The 23,449-nt window shown below is 40.6% G+C and overlaps 1 protein-coding gene across 2 annotated transcripts in view; it reads right to left on the bottom strand.

Moving 5' to 3' along the window:
* Positions 1-23,449, bottom strand: part of KIF26B (kinesin family member 26B) — a 510,214-nt gene that overhangs the window by 52,170 nt on the left and 434,595 nt on the right. For both annotated transcript variants that reach the window (XM_056136915.1, XM_056136924.1), the window contains one exon: positions 11,325-11,484. In XM_056136915.1, coding sequence (XP_055992890.1) covers positions 11,325-11,484 — 160 coding nt within the window. The remainder of the gene's footprint in view (positions 1-11,324; positions 11,485-23,449) is intronic.

The raw sequence follows: 23,449 nt of genomic DNA, 5'->3' as shown, positions 1-23,449 counted from the left end.
CCAAAAGTAGAGAGAGAGGATGGGGAATACTGTTTGCCATGGAGACGGGGGAGGGTGGGAAAGGGGGGTACACCAGGGAAATTGGTGGTGGGGAATGTGCACTGGTGGAGGGATGGGTGTTTGAACACTGTGTGATCGTAACCCAAACATGAAAGCTTGTAACTATCTCACAGTGATTCAATAAAATTTTTTTTAAAAAGTGTGGACCGTAGGAAAGTTTGTAAACATAAATGAGTGCGAATGATAAAAGAGAGGAAGGAAATGAAGAGAACTTCAGAATCCCCACTTCTACCTAGTCATTTTCTACTCTAATCCTTATGACTCCCTCAGCCTCATGTGAGTCCTTTTCCTAAGGCATGGTTAAAACACTGGGTTCACAGATTATCAATTATTCCTCTTGGCTCTTTATGTTTGTTTCTCCGCTAGATTGTAAAAATGTTCAAAAGTGGGTATCAGAAACCAGAGAGATAGAACAGGGCTTACCGCATTCAGGCACAACATGGTTCTCGGAGCATTGTAGAGTGTATCTCTGGAGCCCTCAACCAGCACTGCTGGCATGGCCCAGGTAATCCCTAGCATGCAGGATTTTCATATTACTGCCAGCCTGATTGACCAAACAATATTGGGAGTGGCCAGATATCTCTGAACATCACTAGGGAGCCCATCATCTCCCCAAGAAACCAATAGAGACCAGCAGAGAGTACTGCAGTTAGGGTACCTGGCAGGGTTTGATTCCTAGAACCACATGTTCTCCAAGCATCCCTGGCTAGAGTCTTGGAGGTCCCCAAGCTCCAAGGGGAAGTCTAGGTACTCCAGACACCGCTGGGTCAGAGTAACAGCACATCTTCCCAATCTTTCATTGAACCATCCCCCTGCCCACCGCCCCCCATCTCTTGAGCACCACCTGGGGGTCCCCAGAAAACAAAAAGAACAATAGTGAAGGTCACTGAAGTTCTATCTTAGGAGACTTTGTGTGTAGAGGAGTCCAAAGTGTTTTAGGATGAATGAGTGAATATATGACTTAAAAAGTGAAAAAACTTACTGATATTTTCTATACACTTCTCAAATTATTTCCTGTATGGTAAATGCCATCTGACTTGTCACAAAATCAAACTCGTAAAATTCCTTAGCCAACTCTTTTGGTCCAGTATGCACCATACTGATCAAAACAGCACTGAGCTTCATGAATAAGGAAGTTAAACTTTATGTGTCACTTAGGATCAAACATATAATGTAAAATTTACATCATATAGGGTAGCTTTGAAAGTCTCTCTGGAAGAAAATCTTTCTTTCACAAAATCCTACACAGTTTTACTTCAGTGTTTGAACACATCTTTGTCTCTGGCTGAGCACCAAAAGAATTTGGCTTGCATTTCAAGGACATTTTCTATGAAAATGAGATACATCTTCACATATTTGAATCATGCCCAGGTCAGTGGGATTTTTAGATATAACTAAAGGCAACATATATGCTGCCAACCCCAGCCTTCTCTTAGGGTCAATGGACTCACTGAGCATAGTGGTAGGTTGAAACATTCACCTTTCCAATCTGCCCTTGCTGGCTGTATTGCACATATAGATTAGAGTCTCTCAAATGCCTGTATTCAGGTGACAATTCTATCAATGCTTTAGGCACACAAGCTTTTGTTGAATAAATGCACAAGATTTTCATTTTAACAGTTAATTATAATCTGCTTGTCCTAAAGGGAGGTATACCTTAAAAATAAAGGAACAGGGGGACAGGGAGACAGTACAACAGGCAAGGTGCTTGCCTTGTATGCTGCCAACCCAGGTTTGATCCTTGACATCCCTTATGTTCCCTTGAGCATAATCAGTTGTGCCCCCACCAAAAATTTTAAAAACAACCAAAGAAATTCAAAGAATAGGGAAAAAACTAGAGCAGTTGTTTTGCTTTCTGGAGGGCTGGACATGTAAGTGTTTGATCCCTGCTACTACATCATCCCCAGAACATCACCAGGAGCAACCCCAAAAAACTGAGCTTGAGGTATCCTCTGAACACCACTGGGTATGCATCAAAAACAAACAAACAAAGATAACAAAACATCAAAGAACAGGTGAAAATGCAATTTTTCCAAGTGTCCATCAATAGATAAATGTGAGAATTCATGCACGCGTGCACGCACACACACACACACACACACATACACACACACCATATGAATATTATTCACTCATTAAAAAGAAATTCCTGCCTTATTTGACAGCATGTATAGAACTTGAGAGCACTGTTCTAAGTGAAATAAGCCAGACAGAGAAAGAGAAACACTATAATCTTACTTATATAAAGAAATTAAAATTTAGGGAGGAGTGAGCAAAACAGATGAAGTTTGTCTAAAGGCCCAGACTCTGATTACATGGTAAATAAGTCAGAAGATTGTAATGTATAGTAATGTGAGGCTCTAGTTCAACATTGTGCTGCAGATTTGAAAATTGATTAAGAAAATAGATCTTAAAATTTCTCATCACAAGGAAAAATTTATAACTATAGAAGTGATAGATTTTGGCTAAACTTATTATGGTGATAATTTTTCAATATAAACATAAATGAAGCCATTCTGTTGTATGCCTCAAACTGTCAGATTAATGTGGTTAATAAGAATTTTAAACATGTTGTAATGGGTAAAGGAACACTGTATGACTGAAATCCAATCATGAACAACTTTGTAACTGTGCGTCTTATGGTGATTCAATTTTAAAAAATAAAAGAGATTTAAACATATTAAAACAATTCCATATTAGCCTTTGAAGCAATGTCTCATTGGTACTCACAAGATTTCTGAGAATGAGAAAAAGAAAGAAGGAGTACTCTGATTTAACTGAGGAAGACAGGTGATGTCTCACTCAAGAAGTTTCGGACCTTCTCAAGGTTACAGTTGTACTAGCATGGGGACCCCCATCATCCAGATTTCAGCACAGTATTAACTCCCCTGCCTTCCTCCCTGTCCTGAGTTCTCCCCTGTAAGAAACTGTAGATAGTTTACTACACATGCTTCTTTGAGAGTCCAGCCTGAAGAAACTCCACAAATTCCACTTGATAGACTGACTACCTTATCTGCTGATTGTGGAAACGCCCCAAACCTCTATTATTAGCCAGCTATTTGAGGAGCTCATTATCTCACTCTCTGACAACCCTGCCATCCTCCTCACCCCTCGCCTCTCCTTTCCTTACCTTTCTCACACTCAGCAAAAAGTCAAGACACTGGCGGGCTGATAAGCTTTCCTGTTCTGACAGGAATCTTCACTCAGGAACGCGTCCGTGCACCCAGAAACTGCCTCAGCAGGAAGAGAGAATGGTGGGCTCTATCTTATCAGGATGAAGTGCCCAGTGTACGGCTCAGGGGTGTGGGAAATTTTCTACTCCTCATGCTCAAGTCTACCTGGCAAGGCAAGGAAGGGTATCTGAGGGTTCCCAGAGAGGCTCTGAGGATCCTGCAGTGTTTCTAGTGAGGTCTGTGACACGGCTGGATGAACTTCCAAGGCTGTCACAGGAGAGCTTATGGAAATTAAGAAAGAATGTCTTCATAAAATAAGCTGTCAATTGCAGAGACCATCCACTGGCATGCCGAGAATATAGACTATCAGATTCACACTGTTGAGCTTCACAGCACCATTTAATGAGACTGAGCTGAGACTTACTTTCCAACCTACTACCTTGGGCTGGGCTGCACCCAGGTCCTGTCTCATTAGTGTTACAATTCCTAGTTGGTATTTCTGATTCAGGCCTGGTAAGTAGAAAAGGTTCTGAATGAATGATTTCTTTCCCTCTCCATCTTGCCTAGTTCCTCACTGCCACAATATCCCACCTCCAGGCCTGGATCCACCTGGGCAAGGTCAGATAGGACATTGACCTTGAATGGGCAGCTGGTCACGCCTTAGAAGGCTTTGCAGACACATCTGATCCATGGTCTTACCTTATCTGTCCTTTCAACCAAGACTGACTGTACTCCACACATTCCAGACATGGATCTAGCTGGTGTTGATAAACAGCGCAGCAGGGAAACAGTCGTGACACGGCTGTGAAAATGTAGGCGGGTGATTCACAGCTCTCATCTCAGTTTCCCCATTTGTGACATACGTATGATCATAACAATAGTTCTGCCAAAGGGTGTGGAGCAAATTAAGGCCCCATCAAGCACTGACAATGGCTTCTCACATGTAGGAAGAGAACCACCATTATGCCTTAGTATCCAAGGCTCAAATCACAAAATATCCCTTAGCCGAAGAGGACAGAGACACTGCACTAATTCCCTGGAATGTTGCTGAAAAGCAACAATAAGGATTGGAAACTCATTCTTCTGTCCTGTGACCCAACAAGTCCATAAATTTAGAACCTCTCCATCTCCTTGGAAAGAATGTGAGAAAAGGGCTCATCCTTTCTGTCCTTTTTGCTCCTGAGACTCTGACTGGGTGGCTGGCAAATGTGGGGATGGGAAGGTCCATGGCTCTCCTCTTCCCACGTCCTGCCAGTCACACATGTGATCTTCTGAACTGAGCCACATGGCTGACTGGGTAAGAGACTGTTCTGCCCATTGCTGAGTGAGTGCTGGGGTATGCGCATGTGTGGAGGGACAGGGTAGTCTCTGTCTCCCTGGTAGGATTAGCACAAAGCGGGTTTTTATTCTGAATCATACGTGAATCTATCAGTTGGTTCAGAAACTGGAGAAAAAAAGACTTATTAATAAAAGAGGACAAAAAAAGGGAAAAAAATTTTCAAGAGTTACAGGGAAAAGGAGAAGACTACATTGTTTACCTAGTTCAAACAGAATGCCTCAGAGTGTCTTGTTTCACTGTGTATTTATTTTTCCTAGAATCATACAGTGCCCTAATCCACATTCCTGAGCCCCTTCAGGTGTGGCCATTGGACACTGTCATGGTGAGTGTAGACCTTTGGCCAAGCAGGGACCAGAAAAGACCCTGCCTGGCCCCTAGTATCATGGGGTGTAGACCCTATAAAAGAAAAATAGAAATGTACACTGTGGCTTTGCTGCTTTACTTGGAATCCGGTAATCATCATCCAGTTCAGTCGGATGCTGTAAAGAGGCAAAATAGGGGTTTCCTGAGAACAGAAAGGATAACATGGGGCAGAGAAATAGTACAGCAGGTAAGCCAGTTGCTTTGCACATGGTTGTCCTGGTTTAATCCCTGGCACCACATGCAGTTCCCTGAGCCCCACCAAGAATAATCCCTGAGCACAAAGCCAGAAGTAATCCCCGAGTCTCACTGCATGTGTTCTCACAACTCCCCCACCAAAAGAAAAAAAAAACCTAGAAAGGACAATGTAGCATTTATATGTTGGACGCATGGCTGAAGCAAGGCTTATGACCTCAACGGGTCTCCAACCCTTGCCTGGTTCTACCAGAAATCTACACAATCAACATCCTGGTAGTTGTTGCCTCAACTCCTATGGGAAATGATATCAATCTCTGAATATTGCCATAATTCAACAGGAAACTATCACTGGTCAGGGAAGAAGCAGAGGTAGGAGAGGGTAGAACAAAAGAGAGCAAAAGAGACTGGTAGCTTGCCTTGGGGGTCTGGTTTGATCCTGACACCACATCTGCCCCTGTTATAGCAACAGTGGCTGAAGCTCTAGTGTTCCCTGGCATGAAGCCCTCATGGCACTGTATCCACAGACCCTCACAGTGAAATTTTTGGTCTTGTTGGCCAAGTACTCTCAGAAGTGACCCTCAGGACCTGTAAGACCACTGATGGGAGTGTAGCGGTTTTATTTTTCAGACCAATGGGGTCGAGATGCAGGGGTAAGAAAATGATTTTTTTTCAAAGATTGGGTTGGGAGATGATTAGGGGAACATGCCAGTTAAGTCAAATCCTCTTCAGTACTCAATATCTGGAAACCCTCCACCCCCAAGCACTGCCTGGAGGAATCCTGGCAATGTGAGGCCCAAGCAGTCCTGCACCTCAGGCTTTCCTTAGCACTAAACCACTGGTCCAAGTGTCACCAGAAGTGGCCCACAAGATCCCTGAGAACAGCTTGGGAGCTATTCCCAAAAGATGCTAAAATCACACAAAAGGGGGGAATTATGTGTCTTGGTAATTTTTCTGAACTCACTTTTTCTGCATCCTAATAGTCATTAAAATGTATAAAAATGAGTATTTTTGAAGCAGCAACACTCAGAATTTTCATCGCTGCAGTTGCCTGGCAACCTGAGACTTTGGTTATTTTATTTCTAAACAGGGAGTGCTATAAACTGGTATCAGGAGTTTGTGCAAATAGTTCTAAATTGACGCTCTCCCTGTAAATCAGGAGGAGATAATACAGCCTTAATGTACATTTAGAGGTTGCTAAATATGCACAGGCGGGTATGTTCTCTTGTATCACAGACAGACACAGATTCCTACACAGAATTCTTTCAGTGCATGCTATCTTAATGAATTCTGGAGACTTAATGTTACTTGACGTTTTCACTGAAAATTTTTCATTTCATTTCCTATTAATTGTGAATAATATACATTCAATTCCAGAGAAACAAAACTTTCATCTCCTATTCAGTACTAAGAAAACTGAACACTGTAACTAAGATCCATCATGAGCTCCTTCCTCTAGTGCATAGACATCGGGTTTCTAGTTTGGAGAAAGCAGAGACGAATTCAATAGTGATATGACTACTAGGAGATAATATTTTTACAAGCATGGAGGGGAGCTATCTCAGAAAGGCCTCTTGAGCATTAGTCCTGCTTCTCCAGGTGCTGCCTGCAGGTTTCAGTTCTTAAGCCCTCTCTTAGAACCCAAGGGGTGTTAATCATTACAAACTAGGTCTATATTTAGTAAAGGTTCTTTCTTCATCAGTCACTGGCTGGATTTGGAGTTCTAACGGTTGCTTTGTGGGACTGAAATGCCTCTTTTGCAAACCACAGCACCCAAATGGAGAGAGAGAACAAAAGGGAATACCCTGCCACAGAGGCAGGGTGGTATGGGGGGTTGGGGGTGGGAGGGATACTGGGATCAGTGGTGGTGGAGAATGGGCACTGGTGGAGGGATGGGTACTCGATCATTGTATAACTGAAACCCAAGCACCAAAATTTACAAGTCTACAACGGTACCTCATGGTGTTTCACTAATAAAAAGTTTTTTTTAAAATGTCTCTATTTGGCCTGGGGAGATAGTTTAGTGGACTAAGCACATGCTTTGCATGCAGAAGCCCCAGCATGCAAACTGGGTTTGATCCCAGCATTAATATAGCCCCCATACACGGCCAGAAATAAGCCCTGGACACTGAGTTGTACCTTGCAGAGAGAAAAGTGCCTCCATTCCGTCCCATATGGTGGGTACATGGATGTCCCTGCACTTGTATGGCATAGAGGCAGCTCTGAGTGAATCCCTCAGTGGGCGTTGTGGAAAAGCTAACGCTTCCGCTGACATCAGCCTCAGTCTCCATTTGAATCCCCCTGCAAGGCTGACCAAAGTTACACAGCTGCCTATGCCCCAAGAACAGCAGTAATGAAGGGAACCAGTAGGATTTGGTCTTAGTCTGAACTTGAACCACAGAACCAACACTGAGAAGAAAGCCAGCCAATGCACTTCATCGAGGCATTGTTCCTCAGAGCCCCATTACTCCCTGGCTTGGGAAGCGTTTTTCACCCATGCAGCACTGAAGGGAAACAGAATGATTTTTCCATCACTTCTCATGAAACAGAAGTCAAGACACAATAAAATATACACTGTTTGAAAACAGAGCCCCAGCATACTGTGGGAAAAAGAAGAATAGGTCATCTGACTTAAAGAGAAGTTATTTCTGCAAATGGAGTAACAGCAATGAAGGCAAAAGGTTCCTGGCTTGAAGAATTACTGGTAAAAATGTCTGCTCTCTTAGGTTCTGTATCAGATAACACCTAAAATAGCCAAAGTCTATTTTGAAAGAACCGGGTAGAGTTAGAAATTCCAAGTCTCTGAAAGACTGTTGGAACAGGGAGGACGAAATAGCTACTTAACCAAATTTCAGTTTGCACTGAGAGATTCTGGGGTCAGCCATAGTGGGGTATACCTGCAACACTCCTTTCTGTTATGGTAATTCATTTGAATTCCTCTGCCTGTTTTTTTTTCTGACCGATTCAAAAAGGAAGACCCTTTTTATCTAGGTGCGCCCAATGAACATGGAAGGAAATTTACAAATAGCTTGTCAGAATTCTTATGAGGCAAATTTCCCCAGATCAGAGATTCCCCCAAAGTGCCCTGTTAGTGAAGAATAAACGAAGGGGGTGATGACACTGGTAGTCTCTTTGCCATCCCTGCATGCTTTTCTGAATGGTGACACCATTTAGGATTGATTTATGGTGCTCAGACCAGCCGGTAAGCCTGAGTTGTGTAAAGGTTGAGGTTGGGAAGCTGTTTCCTGCTTGCATCTATCATCTGCATCGGCAATATCATTTGCAAAGTCAAAACCGTTCAGGGCACACCTAGAGTACCCGAGGGAGCACCTCGAATGGGTAATGAATCCAAACTCACTTTCCGGCTGGCTCACATGACAAATAGTCTAATACAATGATGAAGAACACTGAGGATATGCTATATCCCCTCCGTGCACATTCCAGTTAATTTCCCAGAAGCATACACAAGTAATGCAGGTTCCAAGCTCAGAGTTGTCTAGGGTGACAGATGAAGAGGTAGTGGGGGGTTTTGTGTTTTGTAGGGTGGGGGAGGGGAACACAGGAGGAGTTTGATTTTCTGGTCTCTCCTGTCAGTGAGTTGGAATAAGAGGAAATGGCAAGGGCAGGAAACCTCCCCTCTCCAAGGAACTTAATCCAAAGACAAGGTCTGACACAGTGAAAGGTGTTTAGTATGCTAACAAAATGCTGCATAATGTGGCTTTAGAGCACAGACAGAATTGATAAAAGAAATTGGGGCCATCATGCTGTGCTGAAGACCCCATGCTGTGCAGAGCAAAGGCAGCTAATATTTTACAGAGCTTGATGAGGTTGGGGGAGTGGATTGGCAATGTGGGCTCAGAACTGCCAACGTCTCTGAAGCTGCGCAAAATGATGCAGTTTGATCTTACTGCTAACTGGCAGGGCGACTGGAGTAAATCTTTGCCCCTTTTTTTCTCTACCTTGAGAGGGGAAAGTTTCTCATTGATTAATCATGTTGTTGCAAATCTGAGTTGCAGATACCAAACACTGAATCCCTGCTGTGGCTGAGAACCTGAGACAAGGTTCCAGAAGCAAACTGGTCAATGAGTGATTGCAGGCAGATATGGGCTTCCTGACTGGGTCCAGGAGACCTGGCATAGAGCAAGGAGCAGGAGGGTCCTAATGGGGTGACGGATAACTCTGACTCCCTCTTGTAGATATAGCATTTACCTTATATTTGTGCCTGCTTCAGCTGCAGATTATTTAACCATCACTCCTGAGCACCAGAATGGAAGAATAGGAACTTCCACAATGGAAGCAGATAGGTGTCTGCAGTTAGCAGGGACTTTTGTTCTGGCACCCTTAAGAAAGGTAGAAGGAGCAGGCATCTGCCCTTATGTCTAGTTAATGTTATGCATGTTTAATTTAACAAGAGACCTTAAATTATCAATCAGAAACTACTCTGTGTTCTCTTGAAAGTAATGTCATATGCTGACATCTATCTATCCCTCATACTGTCAATTCAACAACTATTTATTGAAATCACAAAAGCATGTCATTCTACAGAAACAGTGCAAGTAATTACATGATCAGTTACCTTCATAAGGTGGTACTATGAATTTTATCCACATCAGCATCTACTAAATCAGCACACTGATAGACATGGTTCTCTTTCGATGGACAGGAGACCAACCAGGACAATAACACCTTACTTTTCTTCACATATCTCCAACCCTGACAGTACCTCTCCACACATTTCTTTCTTTTCTTTTTCATCTTTCCTTACTTTCTGTTGTCTTTTTATAATCACATGTCAAGTTTATTTCATTGCAGAAATGATACTGAATGCAACTTTATAAACTTCCAATTTGAAATATTTTCTTCATAGAAAAGTATCTACTCAAGGACTAGGAAAACCTCTTCTTGTCTGTGCTTATCCAACCAGGATTCTAAATGGCGAAGATCAATACCGACAGGATTAGAATCACTATTAATTTAGTTTCTAAAGTCAGTTTGGGAGTGGTTCTCCTGGTGGAAAAAAATGGTTTTTGTGTTAAAAGAGAGGAAGAGGAAACTCAAGGACTCATCATGAGTCTCAATCATTGTAAAGAGCCTACCTTATCTTTCCTATTTATAAGAGTATATTATATTTTATAAAAAAATTGATTTGCCTAATACTCATGGCAATTCTGTAACACAGGTATTACCTGCATTTGAAAAGATGAGGTTAGACCCAACCAGATTACCATTATTTGTTATTGGCTATAGCATTATCAATTTGCGGAGAGAAAAAACCCTTTGTTTACATTTCATTACTCAAATCGCATTTTTGTCATATAGCAATAAGCATATTCACTTAACACATTATATCACTCTGAATCTTACATTCCTGTGATCTGGTTAGGACGTATAGGTTAATCCTTAGTTTTGAAAGAATAAGTAGCAAATGAGATAGCTAGTAAGAGGCAATGTAATATAAATGTAATGTAAAGAGGCCTTTACATTAGTGAGAGAAGCTCACCACCTCATTATCACATTGCCAGTGATAAAGCTGAGCCAGGGTGATATAAAGAGAGGAAACTCAGAACAGAAATGATATGGTAAGTCTTTGGTTATGCCAGGTATAGGAGTAGCTCTAACTGAATCTTCTTTTAAAAATAATTGAAAGGATGGAAGTAGAATAAATTTGCATGGGAGCATGGGTGGTAATTTCTTAAGTGTTATAAATGCCCCTAAGAAAGTTTGCCAAATAAAATACAGCATATCCATACATCCCATGGAATATTGAAAGGCATGTTTATATTAATTCTTTTTCTGAAATTCAACTTTAACTGAGTATTCTGTGTATGTTAAATGATCAATTTGTAAGAAAAAAGTAACACAGTTGTCTCTCCCTTTTTCTCATCTCTCTGAAAGAGATAAATCTGCACAGAAGTAAGAATAAACTACCAACCACAATCATGACTGTAGACTTCATCTGTGATAATGTCCTGTTTCCCCTGAAGTTAGGAGCGAGGGAAGAAAGCTTAGGTATTTAAGCAGTTTTTAAATACGGAACTCTATGGCATCTCACAATTGTTAGTGAAGGCTGTGTGTGTCACTGAACTTAAAAGGTGATCTCAATAGCCCTCTGTAGCATACCTCTCCCTAGATATCATTGGGCTGGGCCCTAGTACCATCTTTATCCCTCCCCTTTGTTAAGTAAAAGAGTCACTTACTTGTACGGGATGTGTTTGCTGCCATTGACAAGAGCCAGGATGACATTGCCCAGAGCAGACAGGGAGAGGCATGGCCCTGATCCTCCTTCCCGATTTTTGCTAAGAGCTTTCACACAGCTGCCAAGATCAATGAGGTGCAGGCGGCTCCGGCCTCCAGACACTGCCATATGAGGGAAGAGAAGAGAAAAGTGGTTAAGTTCTGGCAAAAAAAAAAAAAAGTCTTGGTTCGTCATATAGTTTTTTTTGGAAGTTGGAGGATTAAAAAAATACCTGGAATAAAGGACAGAAATTAACTACAAAGAGGCCCCAGTAAAATGTCACTGGAGTAGTCCCCTTAAATTCTGTCCTCAAGAAGCTGGTTTTAAAATCTACTGACATGCACTTGATAAATAAATGAATAAGCCCTGTAGGTTAACTTGGATGAGATTTCAGAGAAGGTAAATGTCTAGTAGAAGAATTAAAATTAGATGCCTACATGTATGTCCACTGGAAGAGTTGAGTACACAGAACTGATCAAGTTAAAACCTGAGTAGCCAGTGAATGATTATCTGATTCGGTTGTTTATCACAGAGACCCTGACCTAAAGCTCAGCCAGAAGTCAGGCTGATAACCCCAGGTAAAACCAGGAAGAAGGAACAACCAGGTGCAGAGACAGGGAGCAACTCAAGCATTTGCTGAGGGTTTGCCAAGTACCAGGTGCTGTACAAACACAAATCTCATTCAATTCCTGTGGTAAAATTATAAGCTAAGTACTCACTTTTTTCATATAGGTAAAAAAATAGAAGCTAAGTTAAGAAACTTGCTGGTTGAGTATATCTGCTTTTATCCCTAGTGAAATAATAGGGACCTAAGCATTTCTCCTTCCTGAAACAACCCAAAACAAACAAAAGGCATAAAACAACAGTTTGCAATGTGCTAGACAGCAGAGAGTTAAGAACAATGATCTCTAAAAGACTAAGAAACAAGCCACTTGAACACAACTAATGCCTTCCCTTCTGCCTTGAGAGGGTTTCCAGGTCACGATTCAAGGAGGGGGATTCAGAGGAACCCTGGTAGACTCCCTGAATCAAGGAGACATAATGGGGGCCTAAGAATAGCACAGTGGCAATAATTTGCAGGAGAGTGTACTGGAGATAGGCCCTTCATGTGTTCAACGAAGAACTGATTAACACATACATACGAGAAACGTACCCAAATCTGGGGAATTTGCCACCTTAAAGTTAAGAGGTAATAACTGCAAGGCATTCTGACAAGGCTAGAAATAATGTCTATTTCTAACAGCTACTCTGGAAAATCTTGAGATTCGTAGAATCTCAGCAGGGTCCTAGGGTAGGAAACATTTAGCCTTAGAATACTCACTAAGATCCACTTAACAAATCTTTAAAAAGAAGACTAGACAGAACAAAGCCAATTCCAAATAGATGTGTCTCCAACGTTTAAGAATGTTTACAGAATAAAAAAAATGTACAACATTCAAACAAAAAGAACCAGGCATGCAAGGAGGCAATAAAACAAGATTCATAATAAATGGGATGTTAAAATTAGCACAACTTATTGTTGAGAGGGGTTGGAGAGATAATACAGTGGGTAGGGTACTTGTCTTGCACATGGATGACCTGAGTCAATCCCCAGTCCCCATTTGATTTCCTGAGTCCACCAGGAGTGATCTCTGACTGAGCAGTGCTTAGGAGTAAGCTCTGAGCACTACTGGGTGTGGCCCAAAAGCAGAAAAAGAGAACTTATTGTTGAGAATATCAAAGCAGTATGACAGTATTTCAAATGTTCAAAAGGTGAGTAGGTACTTGAAATATTCATGCATGATATATATAAACATATATGTATGTATGCGTGTGTATATATATATATATATATAGTCATACACACACACACACATATACCCACAAATTGAATCTCTAGAAAGAAGAGTTTAACGTACAGGAAGAAAGACATTGGATGGAACTGGATTAAGATCACATACTACAAAAGGAAGGAAGATACTGAAAATAAAGCAATAGAAACTATCCAAAATGAAATAGAGGGAAAATGTTAAAATAAGAAACAATTGAGGGAAGACAGCTATAGGACAACTTCAAGTGTACCAATGTATATATATCAAATGTCTCATTGAAATCCCTGAAGAAGTGCAGAGGGTGGTAGAAATACAATGATATAATATTTGAGAAATAATGCTCCAAACTTGATAAAAACTACAAATTCAAGAAGCTATATTCCCAAGGGGAAAATAAAAAGGAAGGGGAGGCAAAGAGATCATTTAAAAAGGGGTTAAAATTTTCATGTGGCTAACCCAGGTTCAAACCCTCTTGCCATATATGGTCTCCACCAAGAGTGACCCCTGAGCACCATGGGGTGTGGCACAAACTGCTCTGACAAATAATATATTTTTAAGAAAACATGAGAAAATCTATACTCAAGCATGTAGCAATAGAACTGCTTATAGCAAGTGATGATGAGAAAAATATTCAAAGCAGTCAGATGAAAAAATTAAATTCTGACAAATTTCTTGTTGAAAATAATGCAAGTGTAATGTTAGTGGAATAACATTTGGAAAATACTGGATATTGTTGACCTAGAATTATATAGACAAGGTATCATTCTGAGATGAAAATAAAGTAAAACCCTTTTAGCTTTAAAGAAGCAGAAAGAATTTATAAGAACCTTAAGCACACCCATAAAGGATATATTCAAAAATATAAAGAGCTTTTTAAATTATAAATTTGACTAAATACATGTTTCCCCACTTAAATATCTTCACAATTGATCATTAGATAAAATAATAAGTGATTATTTTCTTTACATAAAGTATAGGTTATACTATATGCACAATTAAAATGCTTAACAGCAATAGTGCAGGTTAAAAATGGGAAAATGAAAATATTTTCTTGTGAAGTTTTTTATCTATACATGAAGTGGTAAAATAACATTTAAAAGTAGACTATGATAACTAAAAGATGCATAATAAAAGTCCTAACGCATTCACTAACTTACAGAAAGTAATAGGCAGTAGCCAAAAAATATAAATTAGAAACATTAAAAATGTTCAAAATCTTAAAGAAGGAAATAAGAAGAGAACAGAAAAGATTCAATAGAACCATGTAGCAAACAATATTTTAGAGTCAGGGAGATAATACAGGGATTAGGACACATATTTGGACCTTTTTTACTTTCTTGCTCCATATGGTCCTCCAAGCACCCGCAAACATATCTGGTGGTCCTTGACACCACATGACCCAACTTGATAAGCATTCCTGGGTCCTGGCACTAAATTGCAGGCCTGTTGGCTGAGGATCACTGGAAGTGGCCCCAGGGCCACTGAGTACATTTCTTGCAATCCCCCAATCCCTCCCAAAAAAAGGCATCACAGAGGGGGTGTGGATGAGAGCCCTTCCCACCCAAAGGGACCCAGTCCCGGCAGCCAAGAACCTCCAGAACTCATCTGTCGCCATATTCAAGGTCACTCTCTACACGTTCCGGCTGAGTCTCATCCATGAGTGAATCCGCAGAAAACACTGGTATGCAGCACTTGTGATAGAAAACTCCAGGTTCAGTGGAATCCAGAATGGGTGACATCCTCCCATGTCCCCCTGTTTCCAGCATGTTGGCAGGCATGCCCATAAGCTGTCTCTGACTGGCGCCAGATAATCTCATCAATGGTCATGATCCAGAGACTCATAAATCTCTTGGAAGAGGGCATAAAACAATATACCATGGCCATGCCATGGGACCCCATGCAAGGCTGTTTCATTTGGGGCACCTTGGAGAGGGAGGGGTGAGGTCCTTCCCTCCCCAAGGGACCCAGCCCCAGCAGCCAAAAACCTCCAGAATTCAACCACCACTATGCTCACGTTCACTCTCCACATGTGTGGGTCAAGCCTCACCCACAAGTAAACCTACCCCTGGACCACGCAGCAGTATTTAAGGCCGCGCAACATCTCATAGCTCATACCACTCAAGCTCCAAGAGTAGTGCACCACATCTGATGGGGTTTAAAGTTAAAGGGAATCCATCTTAGAAGAATATATATATGTGTGTATGTGTGTGTGTATGTGTGTGTGTGTATGCTGGAGCGATAGCACAGAGGTAGGACGTTTGCCTTGCACGAAGCTGAACGGTCGACCCGCATTTGATTCCTCCACCCCTCTTGGAGAGCCCGAAAAACTACCGAGAGTAACTTGTCCGCACGACAAAGCCTGGCAAGCTACCTGTGATGTATTTGATATGCCACCAAACACAGTAACAATAAGTCTCACAATGGTGATGTTACTGTGCCTGCTTGAGCAAATCGATGAACAATGGGAGAACAGTGCTAATGCACACGAGACTCAATCCTTAACAACATATCAGTAATCTCTTATAGATGGACTTAATGGCCACTGGATGAAATACAACAATCTTCACACACTCCCCTCTAAGGAAAGTTTTTTGGAGCATTTTCGGCTGTTTATTCATAACAAATAATACAAAATAAATTATTTTGGTTCTGCTTTGCGGCAGGGGCTGGAATAAGGGATTGAAACATCCAAAATATGGTGGTGGGAAGGTGTAATAGTAGTGGGATTGATGTTTGAATATTAAATGTAATCAAACATTGTGAATTACTTTAAAAAAATAAAAGAAAAAAGAAAAATAGTAGTTGAACCAAATCATATAAATAATTGTATTAAATATAAAGTTAACTGAATATCTTTGTTAAATTGCAGAGATTGTATGATTGGATAAAAATGAAAAATATCAGTCAAAGTCTGGGCTGGAGCGATAGCACAGCGGGTTGGGCATTCGCCTTACAAGCGGCCAACATGGTCGACCTGAGTTCGATTCCTCCGCCCCTCTCGGAGAGCCCGGCAAGCTACCGAGAGTATTCGATATGCCAGACACAGTAACAACAAAGTCTCCAATGGAGACGCTACTGGGCCCGCTTGAGCAAATCGACGATCAACGGGAGGGCCTTTACTTATTGTATACTATTTACAGGAAATGTTCTTTAACTGTTAAAAAAAGAACAGATTGAAAATATAATTATGGGGTCAAAGAGTATAGGATGCTTGCCTTACATGCAGCTGACCCAAATTTGATTCCTGCCACCACATGTGGTCCCCCAAGAACAGCCACACATGATCACTGAATGTAGAATCAGAAGTAAGCCCTCCACCAGATAAAGCTCCAAACCCAGAAAAGAAACATAAGTATGGAAGAAGCGGTCCAATGCAAATAATAGCCACAATAAAGCTATGTTAATAGCACACAAGTAACAAAAACATGTCACTAGAGACAAAGAGCAGCAAATAGAACATGACAAATAAAACAATTTATCAGTTCAGATAAAAAAATGTTCATTTTAAAAAAACAACTGTTTATCCAAAAACCTAATACAGTCTCAAATGTATGAAGCAAAATCTGATTATTGTTAAAGAGAAACAAGTCCATAATTGTAGCTAGATATTTCAAATACCCACTCTTGATAATCAATATAATCAGTAGAAACAAGGGTCAGAGGGATAATATAGGGGTTTCTTTTCCCAGAGATGACCTGGGATCGATCCCTGGCAATGCATAAGGTCTCCTGAGCACTGCCAGGAGTGATCCATGAATACAGAACCAAGAATAAGTCCTGAATACTGCTGGGAATGGGCCAAAAATACAATTCAAACAAAATAATTGTAATTAATAGAAATAAAATCAGCATTTATAGAACACAATCCAACAAGGGAAGAATACACATTCTTTTGAAGTGCACATAAAACATTAACCAACATAGACCATATTTCAGCTCATAAAACAAGCATGAATAAAATTTAAAGGGTGTCACATTTTTCAAAGTATATTTTCTGACACAAATGAATTAAAGTAGCATGTTCTGCCAGTATAAGATACCTTCTAAATATTTCAAAACTCAACAACACAGTTCTAAATAATCTTTGGTCAAAGAAATCAAAATGGAAATTAGGAAGTGATTTTAAGTGACCGAAAATGAAAACACAACACAGTAGTAAACTGCCTCTACAGAAATACATGGGGGAAATTTTTAGATTAGATGCCTCTACAAGAAAACAACAGAAAACAACAGAAGGCTCAAAGCAATGACCTCAGCTTCTACCTTGAGAAAGTAGAAAAATTAGAAAAATATCAAGACTAAATAGCATAAAGGAAATAATTAAGATAAAATGGAAATAATGAAATAGAAAACTGAAAAATAATAGCTAATGAAACAAAAACTAGTTATTGAAAAGACCCATAAAATGAATAAATCTTTAATATCCCTGATAAGTAAGGAGAGAGAAACAAGAATGTTCCCATGCAGGAAAAGGAGAGGTACCTCTATGTAGTCTATAGCATAGATAGAAAATGGATGATAAGAAACATTATGCCTTAAATTAGATCCTTGAAAGAATGGACTAATTTCTTAAGTGGTAGTATAGGAGGGGTTCAGGTTCTTTCCTTGCATGCACTAACTCTGGGTTTGGTTTTTTATTTGTTTGTTTTTGGGTTACACCCAGCTGTGCTCAGGAGCACTCCTGGCTCTGCACTAGGAATCACCTGTGGCAGACTGAGGCACCATATGAGATGGCAGAGATTGAACCCAGGCCAGCTGCCTGCCCACTGTACTATCTCTCTGGCCCCAAGCCCTGGTTTGAATCCCCAGACTGGCCATACTAGTTGTTGATCACTGGAATGCATATACACTGCTGGTAGGAGAATAAACAGCAAGACATGCTGGGAAACAGTTTGACTGGTTCATTAAAAATTATGCACACATATAAAATATGCTCCAGTCATTCTAGTTCTAGATGTTTCCAAAAGAAAATACATGTGCAAACAAAATTTTGTACATTTCTAGTCTTTTTAATTATAAGAGACCCAAAGAGAACCCACAAAAACATCCATTAGCAAGGTGTAGCAGTAGACGATTATACTAGAAATAAAAAAAACCCAAACAAACAAAAAAACTATTGGTACACTCAACAAAGTGAATCAATATCAAGATAATTAGGCTAAGTGAGAGAAGTCACATAAAAGGAGACTGATTGTCATAAAATGCTATATAAAATTCTAGCAAATACAAACTGTGTAGGAACTGAAGCCTATCAGAGTTAGCTGGAGATGAGAGGGAAGCAAGGAGAGTTGGTGGGTGTCATTTCAGAAGATCCCAATAAAATTTGGGGGCGATGATGGATATATTCATTATCTTTAATATGCCACATGACTCTATTCATGGGTATATAGATATTAAAAAATAGACAAAATATACATTTTAAATAAGTGTCTTGAGTACATTTCATTAAAGTTGCTTTCAAAAAAAGGAAACTTAGATAGTATAAAGATTAAAGTACATGCCTTGCGGGTGGCCAGCCCTGGTTCCAGCATCACATAGTCCCCCAAACACAGACAGGTGTAACCCTAAAGACCCTTGAGCCTACTAGATGTGGCCCTGGAGGCCTTGGAGCACCACCAGGATGGCTCTCGTGGCACTGTAGGGCCTGAACAGCATAGCATCCTCCGGCCCTTGAACTGAGTCATGTACTCAGTTGACTAAGAATTGATGGGGGTGACCCCAGGGCCCCGAGCACTGCATAGAAAACAGCTTAATAAAAGGGAAAACTTGCTTGAGATCACACTCAACCCTTCAAGACTTAGGCTTTTGTCCTGTGGCCTGTGGCCTCAGGCAATTTCTGAGACAAGGGGCCTGTTTGATACTGGTCTACTGTCCTAGACTAGGATGGCCTCGGCACATCACCCCAACCCCTGGATCATCTCAGTTCCCTATCTCTTGTTCCTCTGCAGGGACAGGCATCTGCTCCCCAGGCTCAGGATTCTGACCTTTCTGGGGTGACCATGCTGACCCAATCAGAGCTGAGCCCCTCCTCTTTCTTTCTCTGCCTAAAGAAAAGCAGAAACTGTCAAAATGGAAATTCCTCAGATACTGTAGATCAAGGAAAATTTTAGAATAACATTAGTTTGTCCTTTCTGCCTTGCCACAGGGAGCTTAGGTTTATTGGGTTGCACCCATTCACAGTGCTCTCGAGGCACTCCCATTCCTCTGTATTTATCTGTAACCTCTTTCTTTGTGCTCTGTTTGTTTCCCCAACCAGTCAATCACCTTTATCTCCTAATTAGACACTGATAAACTTGTAAATATTGCTTTTTCTGTTCTCCTTATGTCCTTTGCATAGTTAATTCAGAGCAATGTCTTTTTTGTATAGACACAGGAAGACAGTTAGTGCTATGCTTTTGTAACTTGGAAGTTAATTGACTACGAGTAATAGTCGTTTCTGGGAATGTTTTCTCAGTTGCCTTTACTTTCTAGCACCCCAAAAGCAGGGTCCCAATGAGGGACTGGATGGACTCACAGCAAGCTGTGAGCTACCCTGCCATCGAAATGGGCCAGGCCAAAGCACCATAATACTTAACTATAAGCTAAGAGCATGGTCATGGACAAATTCTGTCATGATCCAAAAAGTAACAACTAGATTAGGACCCTGCTAGGGTTAGGAAAGATAATCTGGACTGAGCACTGTAGTCTGAGATCTATAGCAAGATGCCCCCAGGGGAGCCATCCTATAAGCTTAATGTATCTCTTACTGTGTCCATACAAAATAACTAATACTATTAAGGAGAAAAATTAAGATGAGTGTTTATATGATTGTTGGAGGAAGGAAAGGAGAAAAACCGTTGGGTGGTATTTTGCCCTTGAGCCTGATCTCCTGGCTGCAGGCAATCAGGAAGGGCTTTGACATGTTGATAGTGCTACCAGACCTGGGTGTGGTTCTACCCCCAATGCTGACAAGTGGAGAGAGATTGGAGAGAGATCAAGGCTACGAGTCAGAGCACAGAGAGATGAGCGAAGGAGCAGACAGGAATGAGGGGCTTAGTGAGACTGGAATAGGCATGTAGGGAGAATAAAATAAGTGCCAACCGATCACCAACTAGCCTGGCCCTTGTTTCCTCTTTCATTCACCCATGGCATCAGCCATCCCAGGTGGGGAAGCGGCGAAAGACCACTGAAAGCAGGCGGCAAGAGAAATCCACAGGATTCCTAGTGTTTGATGATTATACAGAAAATGTTGCTGGTTGAGAAAGTCAATACAGTCAGTGGACTGAGGGTGTTCCCGGCTCTTGGCTGATATATAAGGAGAATATGTTTATTGCCTGAGATCTTTGTATTTTCTATGAGATATGTGGATGATATCTGAGATGTGTATGTTGTATATGAAAATGTGTGTATGAGATATGGGCTACTGGGATGTGTGTATGAATTATATGAAGTGAATATGTAAAATATGTGTGTGGTATAAGGGATGTGTGTACAGTATATGAGATATGTATGTGTTAAATGTATGCATGAGTGAGCACTTTATAATATATGTGGCATGTGAAATGTATGTGTATATGAGATATGTGTGATATATGAAAAGTGTGATGAGATGCATATGTGATATATGAAATGTGTGTGCATGAGACAAGTATGTGGTCTATGCGATGCATATATGGGCTGGAGTGATAACACAGCGGTAGGGCGTTTGCCTTGCACGCAGCCAACATGGCCGACCCGAGTTCGATTCCTCCGCCCCTCTCGGAGAGCCCAGCAAGCTACCGAGAGTATCTCGCCTGCACGGAAGAGCCCGGCAAGCTCCCCGTGACGTATTCGATATGCCAAACACAGTAACAACAAAGTCTCCAATGGAGACGTTACTGGGCCCACTCGAGCATGTATGGTATGTGAGATAAATCTGCAGTATATAAGATGTGCATGTAAGGTGTGCCTGTGGCATATAAGGTATGTATGGTATCTAAGATATATGTGCTATGAGATGAGTGCATAAATGAGATGAGTATGGTATATGCAGTATGTGTTGTATATGAGATGTGTATGTCACATATAAGATGTGTGTGGTACATGAAATGTATATGTGGTATATGAGATAAATCTGTGTATATAAGATGTGAACACAGTATATAAGGTGTGTATGGCATATGAAACGTGTGTTGAGTATGTGAGATTGGCATGCGGTAGCACTGTAGCACTGTCCTCCCGTTGTTCATTTGCTCAAGTGGGCAACAGTAACATCTCCATTGTGAGACTTGTTACTGTTTTTGGCATATCCAGCACTTCACGGGTAGCTTGCCAGGCTTTGCTGTGCGGGCAGAATACTCTCGGTAGCTTGCAGGGCTCTCCGAGAGGGGCGGAGGAATCGAACCCAGGTTGGCCGCATGCAAAGCAAAAGCCCTACCCGCTATGCTATTGCTTTGGCCCCGGTATGTAGTATGTGAAATATATGTGCAGTACCTGAGCTGTTTCTTCAAGTCTGACAATTGTATGCAGTAGATGAACATAGGGCACTGAGATTGTGTGCAGAGCCTGAGCTCCCACACATTGATGGTAGAGCCCAAATGACAGCATTGATACAGGAAGGTGGGATGCTGCTTATGGCATGAAATGAAACATCTGGAACCACCATCCTAACCCTAATCTTGTCTCTACCCCATGCCCAGTACCCTTATTTCCAAACCTAATACTGAGATTGTTTACAGCGAGGACATTATTGCAATTCAGATTTACCAATTATTCTGGAAAACCTGGCAAAGAATCACCATGGCAAAGAACTTTGCACATTGAGGTCATACTACTTTGTTTATACCTTCAACTATTTCCAGCTAAAATCTTTAACAGGAAAGATAATATGCTGCCTCCCTTTTTCCTCCTTTTTGTATCATGCCAGATCAGGTCATGGCACTGTACTAGGGAAATTGTTGTTTTTAAAGTAAAATATCATCTGCTTTGCAATCTAATTACACAGAGAGAAGAAGCTAGGATATTCTCTGCACACCACAGATTAAAGGGCAAAGACAGGGACCAATTTGGACTTTCAGACTCTAATAGTCCATTTGATGTAATGGAATAAAATGTATAATGCACAAGTAGTAAAATGGAATACAGAGAACAAAAAGCACAGTTTATACTGTGCTGAAGAATAATATTATAAAATACCTATAATTATACCTGCATGACTCAAAATGAGAGTCACATTTAGACAATGGAAAATCCACTCTGCTCTATACCCACTAGAGTTTCACTTGTCATGCAAGTCTGAATTTCACACATGGTACTTAGTCTGTAACAGAGGTAGGTGTATGAGCCCAAGACATTTACTATCATCAAAAAATTATTTTACTACAGTTGGATGGAGAGAAAATATCACTATAATCAATGCACAAGTAAGTGATAATTAAAAACAGGTAAGAAATAGGTTCTTATCAACTTCACAGATTTCTAAGACTACAGACTCAAGTACAAAGAAACATAACAACTTAGTCTACTTTGAGTTGTCCTTAGAATATTCATATTATAATATGTATATTTTAAGTCTAGACTTTGACTAAACTGAATTTCCCACAAAGTTTCTTCTGAGTTACTCACCCAGCTCATGTTCACTGAGCACCTGGTGGGTGAAAGGAAATGTAAAATTCTCATGACACTTAAATCCTAAAACAATCCTAAAATGCAAGAATTGGCTACATGAGGTTTCTAGATGTTAAATAAATTGTAATAAATTGTAATAAATCTCATAGATTACCAGTACTAAACCTAAGATAAAAACCAAGATAAAGAATACAAAATTCTTTCTGCACACCTTTGCACTACTTTGTGTTTCTCAAACTTTGCTGAATATCGTACTCACCTTGGAATCCTTTAGAAAATACAAACATCTATCTCCTATTCCCAGACTTTCTAATTTCATCTGTCACGGGTGTTTGGAATTTCTGAAAAGATCTCCAGGTAACATTCATGTATAGCAAAGTTTGAGAAGCACGTCTGAACCACAATGTGTACCTGTCCAGGTGAATCAGTGCTCTCCATCTCTAGCAAAGCAGGCTGGCCCAGGCTAGGCTGGATGCTTGCAGGTCTGTGCACTTTTGCTCCAAAAATATAAGCTATGTACTTATGAATAGGTCCTCTGGGTTCCTCTTAATTCTAATTACATTTTTTATATTTAATTAATTTTATAATCAATGAAAATATAACAAAATAAGCTGATTAAATATAACTATAAAAGGAGTTTAGGTTTTGATGAAAAACCTCAATATTTTTAAAAGATGTGATACAAATAACC

Source organism: Sorex fumeus, unplaced genomic scaffold (genome assembly GCF_029834395.1).
Source record: "Sorex fumeus unplaced genomic scaffold, SorFum_2.1 ptg000007l, whole genome shotgun sequence".
In the NCBI taxonomy this organism is placed as follows: domain Eukaryota; kingdom Metazoa; phylum Chordata; class Mammalia; order Eulipotyphla; family Soricidae; genus Sorex; species Sorex fumeus.
This window is presented reverse-complemented; position numbering and strand designations above follow the sequence as displayed.